This window comes from Elephas maximus, chromosome 13 (genome assembly GCF_024166365.1).
Source record: "Elephas maximus indicus isolate mEleMax1 chromosome 13, mEleMax1 primary haplotype, whole genome shotgun sequence".
Classification (NCBI taxonomy): Eukaryota; Metazoa; Chordata; class Mammalia; order Proboscidea; family Elephantidae; genus Elephas; species Elephas maximus.
Window position 1 is genome coordinate 69,752,329 of NC_064831.1, and position 23,463 is coordinate 69,775,791.

The 23,463-nt window shown below is 40.9% G+C and overlaps 1 protein-coding gene and 1 long non-coding RNA gene across 6 annotated transcripts in view; one reads left to right on the forward strand and one right to left on the reverse strand.

The window, feature by feature from the left end:
• MTHFS (methenyltetrahydrofolate synthetase) overlaps positions 1–6,602 on the reverse strand; it is a 68,078-nt gene extending 61,476 nt beyond the window's left edge. Inside the window, exon 1 of one of the 5 annotated variants that reach the window (XM_049852529.1) lies at positions 6,580–6,602. Coding sequence is in view for 2 of the 5 variants with exons in the window: in XM_049852521.1 (XP_049708478.1) it covers positions 8–130 (123 nt within the window). In the remaining 3 variants the exon portion in view is untranslated. Of the gene's footprint in view, positions 1–7; positions 290–5,110; positions 5,135–6,579 lie in introns of those variants that run through there. The other 4 variants (XM_049852519.1, XM_049852521.1, XM_049852524.1 and 1 more) reach the window with 4 other exon arrangements.
• Positions 169–22,155, forward strand: LOC126057131 (uncharacterized). Its single transcript, XR_007512432.1, has 3 exons — positions 169–243; positions 2,572–2,687; positions 21,899–22,155. It is a non-coding gene; the product is annotated as an uncharacterized LOC126057131 (long non-coding RNA).
• The last annotated feature ends 1,308 nt before the right edge of the window (positions 22,156–23,463 follow it).

A 23,463-nucleotide genomic window follows, 5' to 3' on the forward strand; every position in this document is an offset into this window, starting at 1 on the left:
CTCGCACCTTCTGGGTCAGCAGACGGGACTGGCGTAGCCGCTCTTCGGCGCTCATCGCCTGCAGACGCTGCTTCAGCTCGGCCCGCAAGCTCTGCTTGGCACCTCTCACAGCTGCCGCCGCCGCCGCCATTTCACGCCGAGGTTGGGTCCGGGCCCTCCCCTCAGCGCCCTCGGGCTCAGCCCCCGCCCGTGTCCGCTCCCAGCTGGGTCCGCCGACCTGTGGGAGAGTCTCGGCTCCGCAAGGTGCGCCCACAGCTTTCGGATCGCTGGGCCCGTGGCGCGCCACGCCCCACCACGCCCCCTGCCCTACGGACTCAACCTTCGTGCGGCCTTAGCGGTCTAATCCCGCCCCTTCCCAAGCAACTAGAAGCGAAAGCAGTGTGTGCTTGGGTGCCCTACTGCTTTACGTGCTAGCTCTGTCACCTCGGACAACACGCTTACCGTCCCTGAGCCTCAGTTTCCTCATCTAGACCATAGAGGTAGTAATACCAGTAGAAAATGTATTATAAAGGCAACAGACAGCGTTCACTGATTTCCTTCAATGCCTGTGTCGTGCAGTGCTGAGCCTCTTTGGGGCTTGAAAATAAGGGAAAGGCAGGCAGAGAGAACAGAACTAAAGAAACATGATAGGCAGACGGAAGAAGGCAGTTGAAGAATTTAGCTCCTGCTAATTACATAGAGAATTACTCCCTTTTTCCCCAAGCCCTTTTTTCCAGTTGGTGGGAGGAAGCTTCCCTTACTAGATCAGAACACATCTTCTGTTCACCTCTGAAGAATGGAAGACTCAATAAGTTGCCATGTTCATTATAGGCTCAGAAAAAAAAAAAATAGGCTCAGAGTCCAACAATATTGTCACTATAGAATAACTGGCGTTGTGGTTAAATGCTGTGGCTGCTAACCAAAAGGCCAGCGGTTTGAATCCGCCAGGCTCTCTTTGGAAACTCTATGGGGCAGTTCTGCTCTGTCTTATATGGTCGTTGTGAGTCGGAATCCACACGACGGCAACGGGTTTGGGTTTTTTTTTTTTTTTTTTGGTTATTCCTTTAGAAACAAGGGATGAGAAAATGGAGACACCAAGTGTTCCTTTCTCTTGAGCATTTGACCTGGATTGGGAGGAGAGAATATGGTAGCTCAGGGGCTCCTGTATATCAGATTTACCCGTCATACATTGCCACCCAGTTTTTTTTTTTTTTAAGCCAGTGAAAAACTGAGTTAATTATTTGATGAATAAAGAAATTATACTTTAAAATAATTTCAAGCTGGAAGTTAATAAGAAAATTTGGCAAGTTTACGTGAAAATTTATCAAGTTTTATGTTAATAAATAACTGCACTAAAGTGTATGTGGAAAAAAACATTTAAGAATAGCTAGGAAAACACTGAAAAAGAAAAACCACAAGGGGAGACCAGCCCTTCCAAATATTGAAACATTTTATAAAAACCCTATGATAAAAACAATGGGGTACTAGCACTTGAATACACAAATAGACCAGTGGAGTACAAAGTCCAGAAATAAAGTTATATGGAAATTTAGTATATGATAAAAAATAGCGTCTCAAATCATCTGGCAAAGAAGTGCTTTTTAATAAATGGTGCTGCAACAAATGGGGAGCCATTTTTTAAAAGATAAAATAGATCTATACCTCGCTCAGTGCACAAGAAAAAATTCCAGATGGATTGGGATCTAAGTGTAAAAAAAAATGAGACTATGCAAGTGCTAGAAGAAAACAGGACAATTCCTCGTTGACCTCAATGTAGAGTGTACGAATCAAAATCCAGAGGTATTAAAAGAAAAGATTGATAAAGTTGACTGTGTACTTTTTTTATTTTTATGGCATAAATATATACACAAAGTAAAAAGACAACTGACAAACTTGCAACATATACCATAAACAGCTTACCTATTAATATATAAACAAAACAAAACAAAACCCATTGCCGCAGAGTCGATTATGACTTGTAATGATCCTATAGGACAGAGTAGATCTGCCCCATAGGGTTTCCAAGGAGTAGCTAGTGGATTCAAACTGCTTACGTTTTGATTAGCAGCTGAGCTCTTAACCGCTGTGCCATATATACAGAATACTTAAAAATTGAGGTACAGGGCTTTAGGAAAAAAAAAAAAAAGGCACCCAAAATGGAAAGAAGTGAATTCTCAGATAGCATGAGCTTTTATATAGAAAATACTAAGAAATCCACAAAAAAAAGTGTGAAACTTAAACTAAAAAATACAAAACATTGTTGGAAGAAATCCTACGTAAATGGAAAGACATCCCATGTTTATAAATTGGAAGAAGACTTAATATTGTTAACGTGTGATGGTTAAAGTTTGTGTCAGCTTGGCTGGGCCATGATTCTCAGTGGTTTGAAAGTTATGTAATGATGTAATCATCCTCCATCTGATATGAGCAGCAAATCAGTTGAAAAGGGAGTCTCCTTGGGGGTGTGGCCTACGTCCAATATATACCGATGTTCTAGCAAAGCTTGCCTGCTCTGTATCCTGCACCTGACTCCTCATCCTCTGACCTCTGATTCTTGAGACATGAACCAACAGCCTTCTGCCTGACCTGCAGATCTTGGGATTCTCCAGCTCGGGCAACCACATGAGTCAGTAGAAGCCTCCAACCTGACACCCGACCCACAGATCTGGGACTTGCCAGCCTCCACAACTGCCATCCATTTCCTTGAGGTAAATCTCTCTCTCTCTCTCTTTTATGTATATACATATATGCTTCACTGGTTTTGCTCCCCTAGAGAACTCATCCTTAGACAGATGGCAGTACTCCCCAAATTGATCTCCAACTTGATGCAATCACTATCAAAATTTCAACTGGCTATTCTGCGGAAATTGATAAGCTGAAGCAAAAATTTATGTGGAAATACAGGGAACTTAGAATAGCCAAGTCAGTCTTGAAAAAGAAGAACAAAGTTGGAGAACTCATGTTTCACAATTTCAAAACTTATTTCAAAACCACATTAATCAATACAGCGTGGTACTGGCATAAGATTAGATGCATAGATTCATGAAATAGAACTGAGAATCCAGGAAATCAAGTGTGTCAAGATAATGGGGAAAGAATAGTCTTCAACAAATGGTGCTGGACAACTAGATAGTCACATGCAAAAGATTGAAGTTGGAACTCTACCTCATTGCATATTCAAAATTTAACTCAAAGTAAAGAGTTAAAACTATAAAACTTCTAGAAGAAAACATAAACATAAATCTTTGTAACTCTGAATTATGCAGTGGTTTCTTAGACATGACACCAAAAGCACAAGTAACAAAATTCATAAATTGAACTTTATCAATATGAAAAAGATATGTGCTTCGAAGAACACAATCAAGAAAATGAAAAGACGACCTACAAAATGAGAGAAAATATTTGCAAATCAGATGTTTAATAAGGGACTTGCATCCAGAATATATATATATATATATATAACTCTTACAATTCAACAATAAAAATAGAAATAATCTAATTTAAAATTGGGTAAAGACTTGCATAAAATATACGGATGTCCAATACACACGTGAGAAGCTCAGCATTGTTAGCCATTAAAAAAAAAAAAAACCAGACCCACTGCCATCAAGTTGATTCCGACTCATAGCGACCCTATAGGACAGAGTAGAACTGCCCCATAGAGTTTCCAAGGAGTGCCTGGCAGATTCGAACTGCTGACCTCTTGGTTAGCAGCCGTAGCACTTAACCATTAGGGAAATGCAAATTAAAACCACAGAGGTACCACGTAACGCTCTCTAGAATGTCTATAATCAAAAAAGTGGGAAACATTAAGTGTCAGGATGTGGAGAAATTGGAACCATATATTGCTGGTGGTTGTAAAATGGTATGGCTGCTGTGGAAAACAGTTTCATAGTTCCTCAAAAAGATAAACTGAGCTACTGTATGACCCAGGCAATTCCATTCCAAGATATATCCAAAAAACTTGAAAATGTGTTCACACAAAAACTTGTACAACTTGTACATGCATATTCACAGTTGAGTTGATTTTGACTCATAGCGGCCCTATAGGACAGATTAGAACTGCCCCATAGGGTTTCCAAGGAGCATTTGGTGGATTCAGACTGCCGACCTTTTGCTTAACAGCCAAGCTCTTTACTGCACCACCAGGGCGCCTAAAGAAAAAAGGGAGTAAAAGATAATACACATGTGTCTGCTCATTTGTTCAAAAAAAAAAAAAAATACAGGAAGCATAAAGTAAGTTGGGATACCTACTAGGAATGATGGGAACAAGGTGGAAAGAATGAGAGAATAGGAATGGGGTAGCAGGAATGAGAGTGACGTCTCTCTGATTATCCCTTTTTATGCAGCTCTGGCTCTTAAAACCATGGTAATGTTTCACATACGCACATACATAAAATTAACCAAGGTGTAGGGGAAACCAAAATAGAACACAAACAGGAACAAATGAACCTAACTGTATTATAACTGAATAACAACCATTGCACATGAAAGCTGGACAGTGAATAAGGAAGACCAAAGAACAATTGACACCTTTGAATTATGGTGTTGGCCAAAAATATGGAATATACCATGGAGTGATGGAAGACCAAACAATTCTGTCTTAGAAAAAGTACAGTCAGAATGCTCCTTAGAAGAAAGGATGATGAGACTTCATCTCACATTCTATGGACCTGTTATCAGGAGGGAGCAGTCCATGGAGAAAGACATCATGCTTGATAAAGTAGACAGTGAAAAAGAGGAAGACCCTGAATGATGCAACAGTGGGCTCAAGCATAACAACGATTATGAGGATGGCGCAGGACCGGGCAGTGTTTCATTCTGTTATACGTAGGGTCATCGTCTTAGGCTGAGTTCTCTAGAGAAGCCAAACCAGTAAAGTGTATAAACATGTATACCAAACCAAAACCAAACCCAGTGCCGTTGAGTCGATTCTGACTCACAGCGACCCTATAGAACAGAGTAGAACTGCCCCATAGAGTTTCCAAGGAGCACCTGGCGGATTCGAACTACTGACCATTTGGTTAGCAGCTGTAGCACTTAACCACTACGCCGCCAGGGTTTCCAAAACATGTAGAGAGAGATTTATATCAAGGAAATGGCTCTCATGATTGTAGAGGCTAAAACATACCAAGTCCATGGGTCAAGATAGAGGCATCTCCTGACTCACGTAGCCTTGGGGGCTGGTGAACCCAAGATCATCAGGTCATGGAGAAGGGCTCTTGCTCACAGGCTGTGAAGATCAATGAATCTCAAGATCGGCAGGCAAGACCGCAGGTAGGTTGCTAGCTCAAGTCCCAAGAACCGGAGGTCAGACAAACAGGAGCCAGCTGCAAAATCCTGAGCAAGCAAAAGCTGATGAGCCTTGCCAGAATGTCCACTTATATTTGATACAGGTCACACGCCCAGGGAAACTCCCTTTCAACTGACTGGCTACTCACAGCAGATCTCATCATAGAGGTGATCACAGCCTCATACAACTGCCAAACCACTGAGAATGATGGCCCAGCCAAAATGAAACACAACCTTAACCATCACAGTCACTGAGTTGGAACTGACTCGAAGGCACCTAACAGCAATAACTGGGTGGGGGAGAAAAGAACTAACGAGTAACATTGGAAAATCATACTTTGACTATATCTCATAAGGCTAAAAAAAAAAAAAGAACTTTATACAGATAATTAGCAAATTTGTTTTTAATAGAAGTATAGATTAGCAATTGTGAAACTGTATATATTAGAATTGAACAAATAAGTATATTGTGGATAATGAGAGCCAGGTTTCTCTCTTTTGGAGAAACAAGTTACAAATAAGGAAAGGGGAATAAATTAAAAAAAAAAAAAAACCATTGCTGTTGAGTCGATTCCGAATTATAGCGATCCTATAGGACAGAGTAGAACTGCCGCATAGAATTTCCAAGGAGCACCTGGCAGATTCTAACTGCTGACCTTTGGTTAGCAGCCGTAGCTCTTAACCACTACACAGTCAGGGTTTGCATATTTAATATACGTATATTTAATATAAATATAGACCATCAATTGCTCATATGCAAGTTCTGGTTGAAATTGAAAATTAAAACAAGTCCACGAGAGCCAAAGTATGAACTTGACTATAAAAAAAAAAAACTATATCTCACCTCAATTTAGAGAACATCTCAAGAATGAATTTGATGCATTGAACACCAATGACCAAAGACCAGATAAGTCGTGAGATGACATCAAAGACATCATACATGAAGAAAGGAAGAGGTCATTAAAAAGATAGGAAAGAAAGAAAAAAGCAAAATGGGTCAGAAGAAACTCTGAAACTTGTTCTTGAACTTCAAGTAGCTAAAGCAAAAGGAAGAAATGATGAAGTAAAAGAGCTGAACAGAAGATTTCAAAGGGCGGCTCGAGAAGACAAAGTAAAGTGTGATGACACGTGCAAAAACCTGGAGATAGAAAACCAAAACGGAAATATGCTCAGCCATTTCTCAAGCTGAAAGACCTGAAGAAAAAATTCAACGCTTGAATTGCAATATTCAAAGATTCCATGGGTGAAATATTAAATGATGCAGGAAGCAACAAAAGAAGATGGAAGGAATACACAAAGTCACTATACCAAAAAGAATTAGTTGATGTTCAACCATTTCAGGAGGTAGCATATGATCAGGAACTGATGGTACCGAAGGAAGAGGTCCAAGCTACACTGAACGCATTGGCGAAAACAAGCCTCCAGGAATTGATGTAATACCAGTTGAGGTGTTTCAACAGACGAGTGCAGCACTGCAAGTTCTCACTCGTCTATGCCAAGAAATTGGGAAGATAGCTACCTGGCCAACCCACTGGAAGAGATCCATATTTATGCCTATTTCCAAGAAAGGTGATCCAACCGAATGTGGAAATTATCAAACAATATCATTAATATCACACGCAAGTAAAATTTTGCTGAAGATCATTCAAAAGCTGCTGCAGCAGTTTATTTTACAGGGAACTTCCAGAAATTCAAGCCAGGCTCAGAATAGGACACAGAACCAGGGATATCATAGCTGATGTCAGATGGATGCTGGCTGAAAGCAGAGAATACCAGAAAGATGTTTACCTGTGTTTTATTGACTATGCAAAAAGGCATTCGACTTTGTGGATCATAACAAATTATGGATAGCATTAAGGAGAGTGGGAATTCCAGAACACTTAGTTGTGCTTATGAGGAACCTGTACACAGATCAAGAGGCAGTCATTCGAACAGAACAAGGAGATACTGAGGTGTTTAAAGTCAGGAAAGGCTTATGTCAGAGTTGTATCCTTTCACCATACCTATTCAGTCTGTATGCTGAGCAAGTAATCCAAGAAGCTGGACACTATGAAGAAGAATGGGACATCAGGATTAGAAGAAGAGTCTAACAACCTGCGTTATGCAGATGACAAAACCTTGCTTGCTAAAAGTGAAAAGGACTTGAAGGACTTACTGATGAAGATCAAAGACTACAGCCTTCAATATGGATTACACTTGAACATAAAACGAAAGTCCTCACAACTGGACCAATAAGCAACATCATCATAAATGGAGAAAAGATTGAAATTGTCAAGGATTTCATTTTGCTTGGATCCCCAGTCAACACCCATGGAAGCAGCAGTCAAGCAATCAAAAGACGCATTGCGGAGGCGGAGCCAAGATGGCGGACTAGGCAGACGCTACCTCGGATCCCTCTTACAACAAAGACACGGAAAAACAAGTGAATCGATCACATACATAACAATCTACGAACCCTGAACAACAAACACAGATTTAGAGACGGAGAACGAACTAATACGGGGAAGCAGCGATTGTTTCCAGAGCCTGGAGCCAGCATACCAGTCAGGTACGGCACAAGCACAGAGACCTGCTCCACCCCCCTGAACTAACCCCGGGAGGGGGACTAGCCGGTTCCACGGGCGGCGTGGGACGCAGCCGTTAGGAGAAGTCCCCGGGAGGCAGTGACTGATCTTGGAGCAGAAAGAGCAGCATCCGAGCCGGGGAACCGTCCCACAGGGATTTGGACTGCACGCAGGTACGCCATAAACACGGAGAGTTGCTCCACCCCCTGAACTAACCCCGGGAAGGTGACCATCCGGGTCGCGCGGGCGGCGTGGGACGCAGCCGGTAGGAGAAGTCCCCGGGAGGCAGCGACTGGTATTGGAGCGGGGAGAACAGCGTTCCAGCCGGGACACTCGGTCGCGGCACAAGCACGGGGAGCTACTCCACCAATCTGAACTAACCCCGGGAGGGGGCCCACCTGGTTCACGGGGGCGGCACGGCCACGCGGCTGGAGGGACGAGAAGTCCCCGGGAGGCAGCGACTGATTTTGGAGTCGAGAGTGCACCGTCCCAGTAGGGGAGCCTTGACGCTGGGCGTGGGGCTGGAAGCGGAGGATCTGACCGTGACTCCAGCGGGCCAGACCCCCCGGGGGCAATCTCCACACAGACAGCACACATAGGCGACGCGCCCGCGGGAATCTCAGATATAATAGTCATTCCAAGCAAGACAAGCAACTCTGGCTATATTCTGAGGTGCTACTCTCCTATCTCTCTGTTCCCTCCCCCACCCTCCCCAGGCGGCTTCATTAACATCTGAATAGCCTGAGCCAGAGGGAGAACTCTGATAGGGATCTGACTGCAGTTTTTTTTTAGCGGATTTTCTGGAAAAACTAGTTTCCCAGTGATGGCTCGGAGACAACAATCCATATCAAACCACTTAAAGAAGCAGACCGTGACAGCTTCTCCAACTCCCCAAACAAAAGAATCAAAATCTTTCCCAAATGAAGATACAATTTTGGAATTATCAGATACAGAATATAAAAAACTAATTTACAGAATGCTTAATGATATCACAAATGAAATTAGGATATCTGCAGAAAAAGCCAAGGAACACACTGATAAAACTGTTGAAGAACTCAAAAAGATTATTCAAGAACATACTGGAAAAATTAATAAGTTGCAAGAATCCATAGAGAGACAACATGTAGAAATCCAAAAGATTAACAATAAAATAACAGAATTAGACAACACACTAGGAAGTCAGAGGAGCAGACTCGAGCAATTAGAATGCAGACTGGGACATCTGGAGGACCAGGGAATCAACACCAACATAGCTGAAAAAAAATCAGATAAAAGAATTAAAAAAAATGAAGAAACCCTAAGAATTATGTGGGACTCTATCAAGAAGGATAACCTGCGGGTGATTGGAGTCCCAGAACAGGGAGGGGGGACAGAAAACACAGAGAAAATAGTTGAAGAACTTCTGACAGAAAACTTCCCTGACATCATGAAAGACGAAAGGATATCTATCCAAGATGCTCATCGAACCCCATTTAAGATTGATCCAAAAAGAAAAACACCAAGACATATTATCATCAAACTCACCAAAACCAAAGATAAACAGAAAATTTTAAAACCACCCAGGGAGAAAAGAAAGGTTTCCTTCAAGGGAGAATCAATAAGAATATGTTCTGACTGCTCAGCAGAAACCATGCAGGCAAGAAGGGAATGGGACGACATATACAGAACACTGAAGGAGAAAAACTGCCAACCAAGGATCATATACCCAGCAAAACTCTCTCTGAAATATGAAGGCGAAATTAAGATATTTACAGACAAACACAAGTTTAGAGAATTTGCAAAAACCAAACCAAAGCTACAAGAAATACTAAAGGATATTGTTTGGTCAGAGAACCAATAATATCAGATATCAGCACAACACAAGGTCACAAAACAGAACGTCCTGATATCAACTCAAATAGGGAAATCACAAAAACAAACAAATTAAGATTAATTAAAAAAAAAATACACATAACAGGGAATCATGGAAGTCAATAGGTAAAAGATCACAATAATCAAAAAGAGGGACTAAATACAGGAGGCATTGAACTGCCATATGGAGAGTGATACAAGGCGATATAGAACAATACAAGTTAGGTTTTTACTTAGAAAAATAGGGGTATATAATGAGGTAACCACAAAAAGGTATAACAACTCTATAACTCAAGACAAAAACCAAGAAAAACGTAACGACTCAACTAACATAAAGTCAAACACTATGAAAGTGAGGATCTCACAATTTACTAAGAAAAACGCCTCAGCACAAAAAAGTATGTGGAAAAATGAAATTGTCAACAACACACATAAAAAGGCATCAAAATGACAGCACTAAAAACTTATTTATCTATAATTACCCTGAATGTAAATGGACTAAATGCACCAATAAAGAGACAGAGAGTCACAGACTGGATAAAGAAACACGATCCATCTATATGCTGCCTACAAGAGACACACCTTAGACTTAGAGACACAAACAAACTAAAACTCAAAGGATGGAAAAAAGTATATCAAGCAAACAATAAGCAAAAAAGAAGAGGAGTAGCAATATTAATTTCTGACAAAATAGACTTTAGACTTAAATCCACCACAAAGGATAAAGAAGGACACTATATAATGATAAAAGGGACAATTGATCAGGAAGACATAACCATATTAAATATTTACGCACCCAATGACAGGGCTGCAAGATATATAAATCAAATTTTAACAGAACTGAAAAGCGAGATAGATACCTCCACAATTATAGTAGGAGACTTCAACACACCCCTTTCGGAGAAGGACAGGACATCCAGTAAGAAGCTCAACAGAGACACGGAAGATCTAATTACAACAATCAACCAACTTGACCTCATTGACTTATACAGAACTCTCCACCCAACTGCTGCAAAATATACTTTTTTTTCTAGCGCACATGGAACATTCTCTAGAATAGACCACATATTAGGTCATAAAACAAACCTTTGCAGAGTCCAAAACATCGAAATATTACAAAGCATCTTCTCAGACCACAAGGCAATAAAACTAGAGATCAATAACAGAAGAACGAGGGAAAAGAAATCAAATACTTGGAAAATGAACAATACCCTCCTGAAAAAAGACTGGGTTATAGAAGACATCAAGGAGGGAATAAGGAAATTCATAGAAAGCAACGAGAATGAAAATACTTCCTATCAAAACCTCTGGGACACAGCAAAAGCAGTGCTCAGAGGTCAATTTATATCAATAAATGCACACATACAAAAAGAAGAAAGAGCCAAAATCAGAGAACTGTCCCTACAACTTGAACAAATAGAAAGTGAGCAACAAAAGAATCCATCAGGCACCAGAAGAAAACAAATAATAAAAATTAGAGCTGAACTAAATGAATTAGAGAACAGAAAAACAATTGAAAGAATTAACAAAGCCAAAAGCTGGTTCTTTGAAAAAATTAACAAAATTGATAAACCATTGGCTAGACTGACTAAAGAAATACAGGAAAGGAAACAAATAACCCGAATAAGAAATGAGAAGGACCACATCACAACAGAACCAAATGAAATTAAAAGAATCATTTCAGATTATTATGAAAAATTGTACTCTAACAAATTTGAAAACCTAGAAGAAATGGATGAATTCCTTGAAAAACACTACCTACCTAAACTAACACATTCAGAAGCAGAACAACTAAATAGACCCATAACAAAAAAAGAGATTGAAACGGTAATCAAAAAACTCCCAACAAAAAAAAGTCCTGGCCCGGACGGCTTCACTGCAGAGTTCTACCAAATTTTCAGAGAAGAGTTAACACCACTACTACTAAAGGTATTCCAAAGCATAGAAAATGACGGAATACTACCCAACTCATTCTATGAAGCCACCATCTCCCTGATACCAAAACCAGGTAAAGACATTACAAAAAAAGAAAATTATAGACCTATATCCCTCATGAACATTGATGCAAAAATCCTCAACAAAATTCTAGCCAATAGAATCCAACAACACATCAAAAAAATAATTCACCCTGATCAAGTGGGATTTATACCAGGTATGCAAGGCTGGTTTAATATCAGAAAAACCATTAATGTAATCCATCACATAAATAAAACAAAAGACAAAAACCACATGATCTTATCAATTGATGCAGAAAAGGCATTTGACAAAGTCCAACACCCATTTATGATAAAAACTCTTACCAAAATAGGAATTGAAGGAAAATTCCTCAACATAATAAAGGGCATCTATGCAAAGCCAACAGCCAATATCACTCTAAATGGAGAGAACCTGAAAGCATTTCCCTTGAGAACGGGAACCAGACAAGGATGCCCTTTATCACCGCTCTTATTCAACATCGTGTTGGAAGTCTTAGCCAGGGCAATCAGGCTAGACAAAGAAATAAAAGGTATCCGGATTGGCAAGGAAGAAGTAAAGTTATCACTATTTGCAGATGACATGATTATATACACAGAAAACCCTAAGGAATCCTCCAGAAAACTACTGAAACTAATAGAAGAGTTTGGCAGAGTCTCAGGTTATAAAATAAACATACAAAAATCACTTGGATTCCTCTACATCAACAAAAAGAACACCGAAGAGGAAATAACCAAATCAATACCATTCACGGTAGCCCCCAAGAAGATAAGATACTTAGGAATAAATCTTACCAAGGATGTAAAAGACCTATACAAAGAAAACTACAAAGCTCTACTACAAGAAATTCAAAAGGACATACTTAAGTGGAAAAACATACCTTGCTCATGGATAGGAAGACTTAACATAGTAAAAATGTCTATTCTACCAAAAGCCATCTATACATTTAACGCACTTCCGATCCAAATTCCAATGTCATATTTTAAGGGGATAGAGAAACAAATCACCAATTTCATATGGAAGGGAAAGAAGCCCCGGATAAGCAAAGCACTACTGAAAAAGAAGAAGAAAGTGGGAGGCCTCACCTTACCTGACTTCAGAACCTATTATACAGCCACAGTAGTCAAAACAGCCTGGTATTGGTACAACAACAGACACATAGACCAATGGAACAGAATTGAGAACCCAGACATAGATCCATCCACGTATGAGCAGCTGATATTTGACAAAGGACCAGTGTCAATTAACTGGGGAAAAGACAGCCTTTTTAACAAATGGTGCTGGCATAACTGGATATCCATTTGCAAAAAAATGAAACAGGACCCATACCTCACACCATGTACAAAAACTAACTCCAAGTGGATCAAAGACCTAAACATAAAGACTAAAATGATAAAGATCATGGAAGAAAAAATTGGGACAACCCTAGGAGCCCTAATACAAGGTATAAACAGAATACAAAACATTACCAAAAATGATGAAGAGAAACCCGATAACTGGGAGCTCCTAAAAATCAAACACCTATGCTCATCTAAAGACTTCACCAAAAGAGTAAAAAGACCACCTACAGATTGGGAAAGAATTTTCAGCTATGACATCTCCGACCAGCGCCTGATCTCTAAAATCTACATGATTCTGTCAAAACTCAACCACAAAAAGACAAACAACCCAATCAAGAAGTGGGCAAAGGATATGAACACACATTTCTCTAAAGAAGATATTCAGGCAGCCAACAGATACATGAGAAAATGCTCTCGATCATTAGCCATTAGAGAAATGCAAATTAAAACTACGATGAGATTCCATCTCACACCAGCAAGGCTGGCATTAATCCAAAAAACACAAAATAATAAATGTTGGAGAGGCTGCGGAGAGATTGGAACTCTCATACACTGCTGGTGGGAATGTAAAATGGTACAACCACTTTGGAAATCTATCTGGCGTTATCTTAAACAGTTAGAAATAGAACTACCATACAACCCAGAAATCCCACTCCTCGGAATATACCCTAGAGATACAAGAGCCTTCATACAAACAGATATATGCACACCCATGTTTATTGCAGCTCTGTTTACAATAGCAAAAAGTTGGAAGCAACCAAGGTGTCCATCAACGGATGAATGGGTAAATAAATTGTGGTATATTCACACAATGGAATACTACGCATCGATAAAGAACAGTGACAAATCTCTGAAACATTTCATAACATGGAGGAACCTGGAAGGCATTATGCTGAGCGAAATGAGTCAGAGGCAAAAGGACAAATACTGTATAAGACCACTATTATAAGATCTTGAGAAATAGTAAACCTGAGAAGAACACATACTTTTGTGGTTACGAGGGGGGGAGGGAGGGAGGGTGGGAGAGGGTTTTTTTATTGATTAATCAGTAGATAAGAACTGCTTTAGGTGAAGGGAAAGACAACACTCAATACATGGAAGGTCAGCTCAATTGGACTGGACCAAAAGCAAAGAAGTTTCCGGGATAAAATGAATGCTTCAAAGCTCAGCGGAGCAAGCGCGGGGGTCTGGGGAACATGGTTTGCGGGGACTTCTAAGTCAATTGGCAAAATAATTCTATTATGAAATCATTCTGCATCCCACTTTGAAATGTGGTGTCTGGGGTCTTAAATGCTAACAAGCAGCCATCTAAGATGCAGCAATTGGTCTCAACCCACCTGGAGCAAAGGAAAATGAAGAACACCAAGCCCACATGACAACTAAGAGCCCAAGAGACAGAAAGGGCCACATGAACCAGAGACCTACATCATCCTGAGACCAGAAGAACTAGTTGGTGCCCGGCCACAATCGATGACTGCCCTGACAGGGAGCTCAGCAGAGGACCCCTGAGGGAGCAGGAGAGCAGTGGGATGCAGACCCCAAATTCTCATAAGAAGACCAAACTTAATGGTCTGACTGAGACTGGAGGAATCCCGTCGGTCATGCTCTCCAGACCTTCTGTTGACACAGGACAGGAACCATCCCCGAAGACAACTCATCAGACATGAAAGGGACTGGTCAGCGGGTGGGAGAGAGACGCTGATGAAGAGTGAGCTAATTATATCAGGTGTACACTTGAGATTGTGTTGGCAACTCTTGTCTGGAGGGGGGATGGGAGGATAGAGAGAGAGGGAAGCCGGCAAAATTGTCAAGAAAGGAGAGACTGAAAGGGCTGACTCAAGACGGGGAGAGTAAGTGGGAGTAGGGAGTGAGATGTATGTAAACTTATATGTGACAGACTGATTGGATTTGTAAACGTTCACTTGAAGCTTAATAAAAGTTATTATAAAAAAAAAAAAAAAAAAGACGCATTGCATTGGACAAATATGCTGCAACAGACCTCTTTAAAGTGTTGAAAAGCAAAGATGTCACCTTGAAGAATAAGGTTCACCTGACCGAAGCCATAATGTTTTCAGTTGCCTCATATGCATGTGAAAGCTGGAGGGTGAATAAGGAAGACTGAAGAAGAATAGACGCCTTTGAATTGTGGTGTTGGCGAAGGACATTGAATATACCATGGACTGCCAAAAGAATGAACAAATCTATCCTGAAAGAAGTACAACCAGAATGCTCCTTAGAAGCAAGGATGGCGAGACTATGTCTCACATACTTTGGGCATGTTATCAGGAGAGATCAATTCCTGGAGAAGGATATCATGCTTGGTAAAGTAGAGGATCAGCGGCAAAGAGGAATACCCTCAACAAGATGGATTATTAACACAGTGGTTGCAACGATGGGGTCAAGCATAGCAATGATTGTGGTGGCTCAGGACCCAGCAGTGTTTAGTTCTGTTGTACACTGAGTCTTCTTGAGTTGGAACTGACTCGACAGCACCTAACAACAACAGCAGCACAATAGATTGACACATAACAACTGCTAATTTGCAGGGAGAAATAGAACTATCATGCAAACCACAATATAGCCAGCCTGCACAGAGCATTCTATCTGTTTAGACAGATCAGGAGGTTGCCTGGTAACACCCATTTCCTCCCCACCACCACCCCCATCCTGTGGAAATGACTTTTCAGCTGAAATCTAAAGGTTGAATAAGCATTAACTGGGTGAGAGGGTAAATGAGAGCAGGGAGGTAGGGAAGAGTGGAGAGTTTCCCAGTAAGAAACAACAGTCAAAGGCCCTAAAAGTAGCAGGATATTTTAGAGGAGTTGAAAGATGACCAGAATGGCTAATCAGTACAGAGCCAGGAGAAAGAAGCATAATGATGTGAGACTAAAGAAATAGAATCCAGATGATAATGGGTTGTTTTTGTTTGTCTGTTTTGTTTTAGTAAACTTGTGTTTTGGAATAATTCTAAATTTACATAAAAATTGCAAGATAGTACAATTGGTTCCATATACCCCTCACCCAATTCCCCCTAATGTTAACATCTTACATTACCATAGCCTACTTGTTAAAACTAAGAAACCAACACTGGTATATTACTGTTAACTAAACTTCAGACTTTGAGTTTCCCTATTTTTCCACTGATGTCCTTCCTCTGTTCTAGGATCTGTTCAAGGATAACACATTGCATTTAGTTGTCATGTCTCCTTAGTCTCCTCCATTCTGTGACAGTTTCTCAGTCTTTTCTTGTTTTCCATGACTTTGACAGCCTTGGTGGTGCAGTGGTTAAGAGCTTGGCTGCTAACAAAAAGATCAGCAGTTCGAATCCACCAGCCACTCCTTGGCAACCCTATGAGGCAGTTCTACTCTGTCCTATAGGGTCGCTATGAGTCGGAATTGACTTCACAGCAATGGATTTGGTTTGGGTTTTTGTGAGGCATTTTGTAGACTGTCCCTCAGTTTGCATTTGTCTGATGTTTTCCTGGGGTTATGAGTTTTGGGGAAGAATACCAAGGGGTGAAGTGCCCTTCTCATCACGTGATATCAGGGGTGTATGCTATCAACCTGATTTACCACTATTGCTGTTAACCGTAATCAGCTGTCCAAAGTAGTGTTTACAGGTTTCTCCACTATGAGGTTACTTTTTTTCTCTTTTCTATACTTTATTCTTTGGAAGTAAGTCACCAAGCCAAGCCCACGCTCAAGTAGTGAGGGGAGGTTACACAGGGTATTGTAGAAGAATTTGAGTTTTTCTCCTAAGAGTAATGAAACACCACTGAATGGTTTTAAACAGAGGGGTGACATGAGATTTATATATTTTTTTCAATTGTACTTTAAGTGAAGGTTTACAAATCAGGTCGGTCTCTCATACAAAAACTTATATACACCTTGCTATGTACGCCTAGCTGCATTCCCCCTATGAGACAGCACACTCCTCCTCTCCACCCTGTATTTCCTGTGTCCATTCAACCAGCTCCTATCCCCCTCTGCCTTCTTATCTCACCTCCAGACAGGAACTGCCCACATAGCCTCATGTGTCTACTTGAGCCAAGAAGCTCACTCCTCACCAGTATCATTTTCTGTCTTATAGTCCAGTCCAATCCCTGTCTGAAGAGTTGGCTTCAGGAATGGTTCCAGTCTTGGGCTAACAGAAGGTCTGGGGACCATGACTTCTGAGGTCCCTCCAGTCTCAGTGAGACCATTAAGTCTGGTCTTTTTACAAGAATTTGAGGCCTGCATCCCACTGTACTCCTGTTCCATCAGGGGTTCTCTTCAGATTTACATTTTAAGATTGATATGTGGACCATACTGAATATACTGGAGGAGGCCAGAAATGGATGTGAGTACACCAGTAAGAAGGCTCTAGCTGTGGTCCAGGCAGGAAGTAGTGGTAGCTTGGACTAGAATAGGAATTAAGGAGGAGAAAAGTGGGTGGACAAAGAGATATTTAAGAAGGAAAATTATTGGGAGTATGTAGCAAGGTGTATATAAGTTTTTGTGTGACAGACTGACTTAAAGCACAATAAAAATTAAAAAAAAGAAAAAGAAGTAAAATTGCCAGGACTTGGTCAATTTTTGATTGAATAAGGAGAATGAAGGAGAGGTAGATTCAAAGATGACCTCCAGAAACCAAGTTTCTGCTTTGAGGAGCTGGTTGAAAATCAGCAAGGGTCAAGACAAAAAGACATAGTAAGTAGGAAAGCGGAGCAGTGAGAGGAATCACTAGAGGAGACAACCCCAGAGCTATGGGAGGATGACGCTCTAGGTTAAAGGCTTCTACTGAACTTTGGAGGTATTGTTCTCCTGGGTACCTATGGCTACCCTGAATGGTTCTGTGCCCTGGGCAGAATGGTTTAACAATAGAAGAGTCTTGTCCAGTTGGGTAAGGCTTTGGTTTTCTTGGGAGAAAGAGTCATCCTCGTTGATTCTAAACCCCTGAGAATAACAACATTTCAGCAATCATACTCTGCATTTCCATCAAGGATTATACTTTTCAGAGCACCAGCTCTTGTATGTATCTATGACACTAAGTGCAAAACTCATTAAGGTTCTAAATTCCCAGTGAGCTCTGTGGGCTTAGGGGTGGAGGTCTTATGGTAGAGTCATTGACATCCCTGTTTCTCAAAATTTCTTATCTTAGGGAGTCATATATTATTCAGGGTAGAAATTGGGATGCTGAAAAGGAGACTCAGAGGAACATAAGAGGCTTTAGACTTGTGATACAGGGTGCACTTGGCATGTTCAAGGAACAACGGTGAGGCTACTTGAGCAAAGGAGAGGGAAGGTCAAGTTGTTCACAAGGAAGGTAGATCGTGGAAAGCCTTGTAGATCATTGTGGGGACTTAGGCTATTACTCTGAGTCAAGCGGAAACCTCTGGAGAGTTTTGATTGGAGAGGTAACATACATTGTTTCACATCGTAAAGGATCCTTCTGGCCGCATGTTGGGAATAAACTGTAGAGAGGCAAGGGCAGAATCTCTCAGCACTACCCTATTTTTCTGCGGAAGGAATTAACTCTAGATGATATTACAAAATCTAGACAGGAGATTTTAGGTGGCTTGCATCAGGGTAGTAGTAGTGAAGATGGTGAGAAGTAGTTGAATATTGAACGTATATTGATGATAAAACCAAATAGTATTTCCTGAATGTAGGGTAATGAAAAGAGTCAAAGACTCTAAGGATTTTTGGCTGAGTGGAAAGATGGAGATCCCATTAACTAAGAGGGCAAAAGATATAGGGTTTATAGGTTTTGGGAGTATTGAGGATCAGATTTCAGATCTGGGTATAATAAGATTGATTTCAGGAAATCAAACAACATATTGTATTGGGCAAATCTGCTGCAAAAGACCTCTTGAAAGTGTTAAAAAACAAAGATGTCACTAGGAGGACTAAGGTGTGCCTGACTCAAGCCATGGTATTTTCAACAGCCTCACGTGCATGCAAAAGGTGGACAATGAATAAGGTAGACTGAAGAACTGATGCCTTTGAACTATGGTGTTGGCAAAGAATCTTGAGTATACTGTGGACTGCCAGAGGAGTGAACAAATCTGTCACAGCCAGAATGCTCCTTAGAAGCAAGAATGGTGAGACTTCATCTCACATACTTTGGACATGTTGTCAGTAGGGACCAGTCCCTGGAAAAGTAAGTCATGCTTAGTAGAGAGTCAACAAAAAGGAAAAAAACCCTCAGTAAGATGGATTGACACAGTGGCTGCAATAATGAGCTCAACAAACACAGCAGTGATTGTGAGGATGGCACAGAACTGGGCAGTGTTTCATTCTGTTGTACACAGGGTCACTATGGGTTAGAATCCACTGGACAGCACCTAACAACGACAAGTTTGATAAGCTTGTTAAATATCCAAGAAGAGAGATTTGAGGTCAGCAGTTGGATATGTCATTCTGGAGTTCAGGGGAGAAGTCTGGGCTGGAAATATGAATTTGGGAGTCACCAGCATATGATTGATCCTTAAAATCCTGAGACTGGATGAGAAATCTAGAATGTGTGTGTAGGTAAAGAACAGAAGAAAGTCAAGGGCCAGCCCTTTGGTGCTCCAGTATTTAGAGTTGGGGAGGTAGAGTTAGGGAGATGAGCAAGATTCATCAAAGGAGACAGTGAAAGAATGGCCAGTGAGATAGAAGGAGAACCAAGAGAGGGTGGTATCTCAGAAGTCGAATGAAAATACGTATCAATAAATAGAGAGTCATTCACCACGTCAAATGTCACTATGTCAAGAAAGTTGAAAACAGAAATTAACCCTTGAACTTAATGGTGGAAGGAAAGCCTGATTGGTAGGATTCAAGAGACAGTGAGAGCAGAGGAATCTGACACAGCAAGCATAGATGGCTCTCTTGAGGAGTTTCTGAAGAGGAGCAGAAAAACAGGTAGTGCCAAGATTGTGTGTTTTGTTTTGTTTTTACAATAGAAGAAATTACAGCATGTCTGTGTGGTAATAGGACCTATGCAGTAGAGAGAGGAAGACTGTGATACAGAAGAGTGAGTCTGAGAGACATTCCTGCCTAGGTGATGAGGAATGAGATCTAATGTGCAAGTGTAAGGTTGGCCTTAGAACAATTATTCACAGTAATAGAAGAGAAGGAAAATATACCAGCACAGATGCAGAATAGGTAGGTAGATACAAGGGTGGAGACGATGTGGAAGTTCTAACTCTGTCTATTCTCAGTGAAATAGGAAGCAAGGTCAATGGGAATTAAATTGTGTCAAAACAGTTGTGTCGCAAGTGTTTATAATGCTTAACTGTTCCTATACATACATCTTCTATTGGTCAAGTAGCAGTGTCAACTGCCTTCAACTTTAAAACAGTTTAGGGCAACATCGGTTATGGGCTTGCTTCTCCTGGGAGCCAGTTAGATTTACTCTGTTAAGGCAATAAATCATAGCCCAAGGCCCAGTCAGGTGTCTTGAAAATGCTGCCTTTGGTCACAAGGAAGATGAATAAAGAGAAAACCCACCAACACCATGGAAAAATGATTTAACCATGCCTCATCTATATGATATGTTCCTAATAGCATCTTCAAGCAGAAATAACCACAGAAGTTACCAATTATAAATAGGTTTGTTTTATTTTCGTTTTCTATGGGATTGCACAAAGCAACAGTTCCCTGTCAGCAACTTTGAACCCTTTGCAAACAGCTTCCATATTCTAAATCACGATCACCAGTTTGAGATGGGGGTGATACTACAGGAAGCGCACACATAAAAGGGTGAAGGGTAAAGATGAGAGAGTATGAGGACACCCCCCTGGCCAGCTGATGGCCTTGATCATCAGTGGGGAGACAAGTTTCACCCAGCTGGCCTTCACATGCAGTTTCAGTTTGTGAAAGGGATGAGGAAGGAAGTGGAGGGCCTGGGAGGCACCACAAGGTCAGGAGAAAAGTGCTGAGTATGAGCAGGGACCTCAGAGTCCAAAATGAGTCCAAATGCTGCCTCTAACCCACCCACCCAACTCAATGACCTGGGGCAATTTTCTTACTGGTTGTAAGCCTGTACCTTCGACAGTAAAATGGGGATACATCTACCTTCAGGGGCTTCCGTGAAGATGAAAGGAGATCACACATCCAAAGCACCTAGCACGAGAAAAACAACCAATAATTGGCAGTCGTTACTCTCTTTCATGCTATTACTAAGAACATGATGTTCAATCTCATCTCAGCTCATTTGTTACCTATTCCAAGAACTCAGCTAATGCTTATCCATTTATTTTTTTAAACAAATATTTATTGAGCTCTTATTATTTACCAGGTTCTGAATTAGGCTCTGAGATAAAATGGTGAGCAAAAACAGCCAAGGTTCCTGCCTTCGTAGGATTTACTTTCGGGGAAACAGACAGTGATTTAAAAATAATACACGTATAGAACTGTAATTGAGACAATGGTGTTTTCAGAAACTAAGAGGGGAATGTAATTAGGGAGGGAATCCCTGAAGAAGTGACCTTTAAGCTGAAATCTGAAGGATAAGTAAGCATTAAGCAGGTGAGGAGATAAGGAAGTGTTCCAGGCAGAAGGACCAACATGTGCAAGTGTCTGGGAAGTACTGAAAAAGGGTTAAGGAGGCTGCAGAAGAGACAGACCACCGAGGCAGACACAACTGAAATGAAGTGGGGCAAATGAAGGGCCCAAGCATGCAGGGAAAGCCATGTATAGTGCCAAAAACTTTAGTTTTACAACAGTGAAAAACTCACTCCACTGCCATCGAGTCGATTCCAACTCATAGGGACCCTATAGGACAGAGCAGAACTGCCCCGGTTTACAACAATGAAGTCCTTTTAAATAACAACGGAAAGAAAGTAATAAATAGTACTTCATGATTTTGTCATTTCGCTTTGTATTTAAGATAAGATTCATTTCTCTCTTTTTGTTTTGTATTTATCTCCTAAGGAGCCCTGGTTGCACAGTGGTTAAGCACTCAGCTGCTAACCTGAAGGTTCAAACCCACCCAGCAGCTCCATGGGAGAAAGACCTGGAAATCTGCTCCCATAAAGATTAAACCAAAATCCATGAGGCTATTCCCTGAGTCGATTCCAACCTAGAAAACCCTATGGGGCAGTTCTCCACAGCACCTAAAAAAAACAACACAATGTACATCCTATTGTTTATAAAGTGTTTATCATTTTTCACAAAACAAAAACTTTTGCTAAATCAATTCCATTGAGATATGCATTAAAAAAAATTATCTATGATAAAATGCACCCATTTTAAGTGTACATTTCATTGAGTTTTGCAAATTTGTATACCCACATAACCATGGCCACAGTCTAGATATTGAACATTTTCATCACTCTAAAATATCCCTTTCCAGATAATCTGCTCACTTCAGCCCCAGGCAACTACTTATCTGTTTTCTGTCACTATGTATTAGATTTGTCTTTTCTAGAGTTTCATGTCAATGGAGTAATACACTATAATGCTCTTTTGTGACTGGCTTATTTTACTCACCGTAGTGCTTTTGAGATTCATCCACTCTGTTGCATGCATCTGTAGTCTATTCTTTTTTATTGCTGAGTAATATTCCATTATCTGGATATACCACAATTTGTTTATCCATTCACCTGTTTGAACATTTGAGTTGTTTCCTTTTTTGGGGGGGCCTATTGTAAGTACAGCTCTATGAATAGTGTGGACATACGTTTTCATTACTTTTGGGTACATACCTAAGTGAAATTGATGGGTCCTATGCAGCACCAATAGAAAAAAAAAAAAAAAATGCAGCACCAAAGGTTGGCAGTTCGAATCCACCAGGTGCTCCTCCGAAACTCTATGGGGCTGTTCTACTCTGTCCTATAGGGTGGCTATGAGTTGGAATTGACTCAATGGCATTGAGTTTGGCCTTTTTTCATTGGGTTATGGAGCACCTGGAGCCCTGGCGGCACAGTGGTTAAGAGCGTGGCTGCTAACCAAAAGGTTGACAGTTCGAATCTAGCAGCTGCTCCTTGGAAACCCTATGGGGCAGTTCTACTCTGTCCTATAGGGTTGCTATGAGTTAGAAACCACCCGATGGCAACAGGTTTGTTTTTTTGTTTTTTTGTGGAGCACTAGGAGCCCTGGTGGCACAGTGATTAAGAGCGCAGGTTGCTAACAAAAAGGTCAGCAGTTTGAATCCACCGGTGGCTCCCTGGAAAACCCATGAGGCAGTTCTACCCTGTCCTATAGGGTCTCTATGAGTCAGAAATGACTCAGTGGCAATGGGTTTATGGTAAGTATAAGGGTCCCTGGTAGTCTAGTGGTTAAAGCACTCACCTGCTAACTGACAGGTCAGCAGTTGGAACCTACTAGCCACTCCAACGGAGAAAGATGTGGCAATCTGCTTCTATAAAGAGTACAGCCTTGGAAACCCTGTGGGGCAGCTCTACTCTGTCCTATAGGGTCTCTGTGAGTCAAAACTGACTCAACAGCAATAAATTTATGGTAAGTTTATGTTTATAAGAAATTGTCAGACTGTTTTC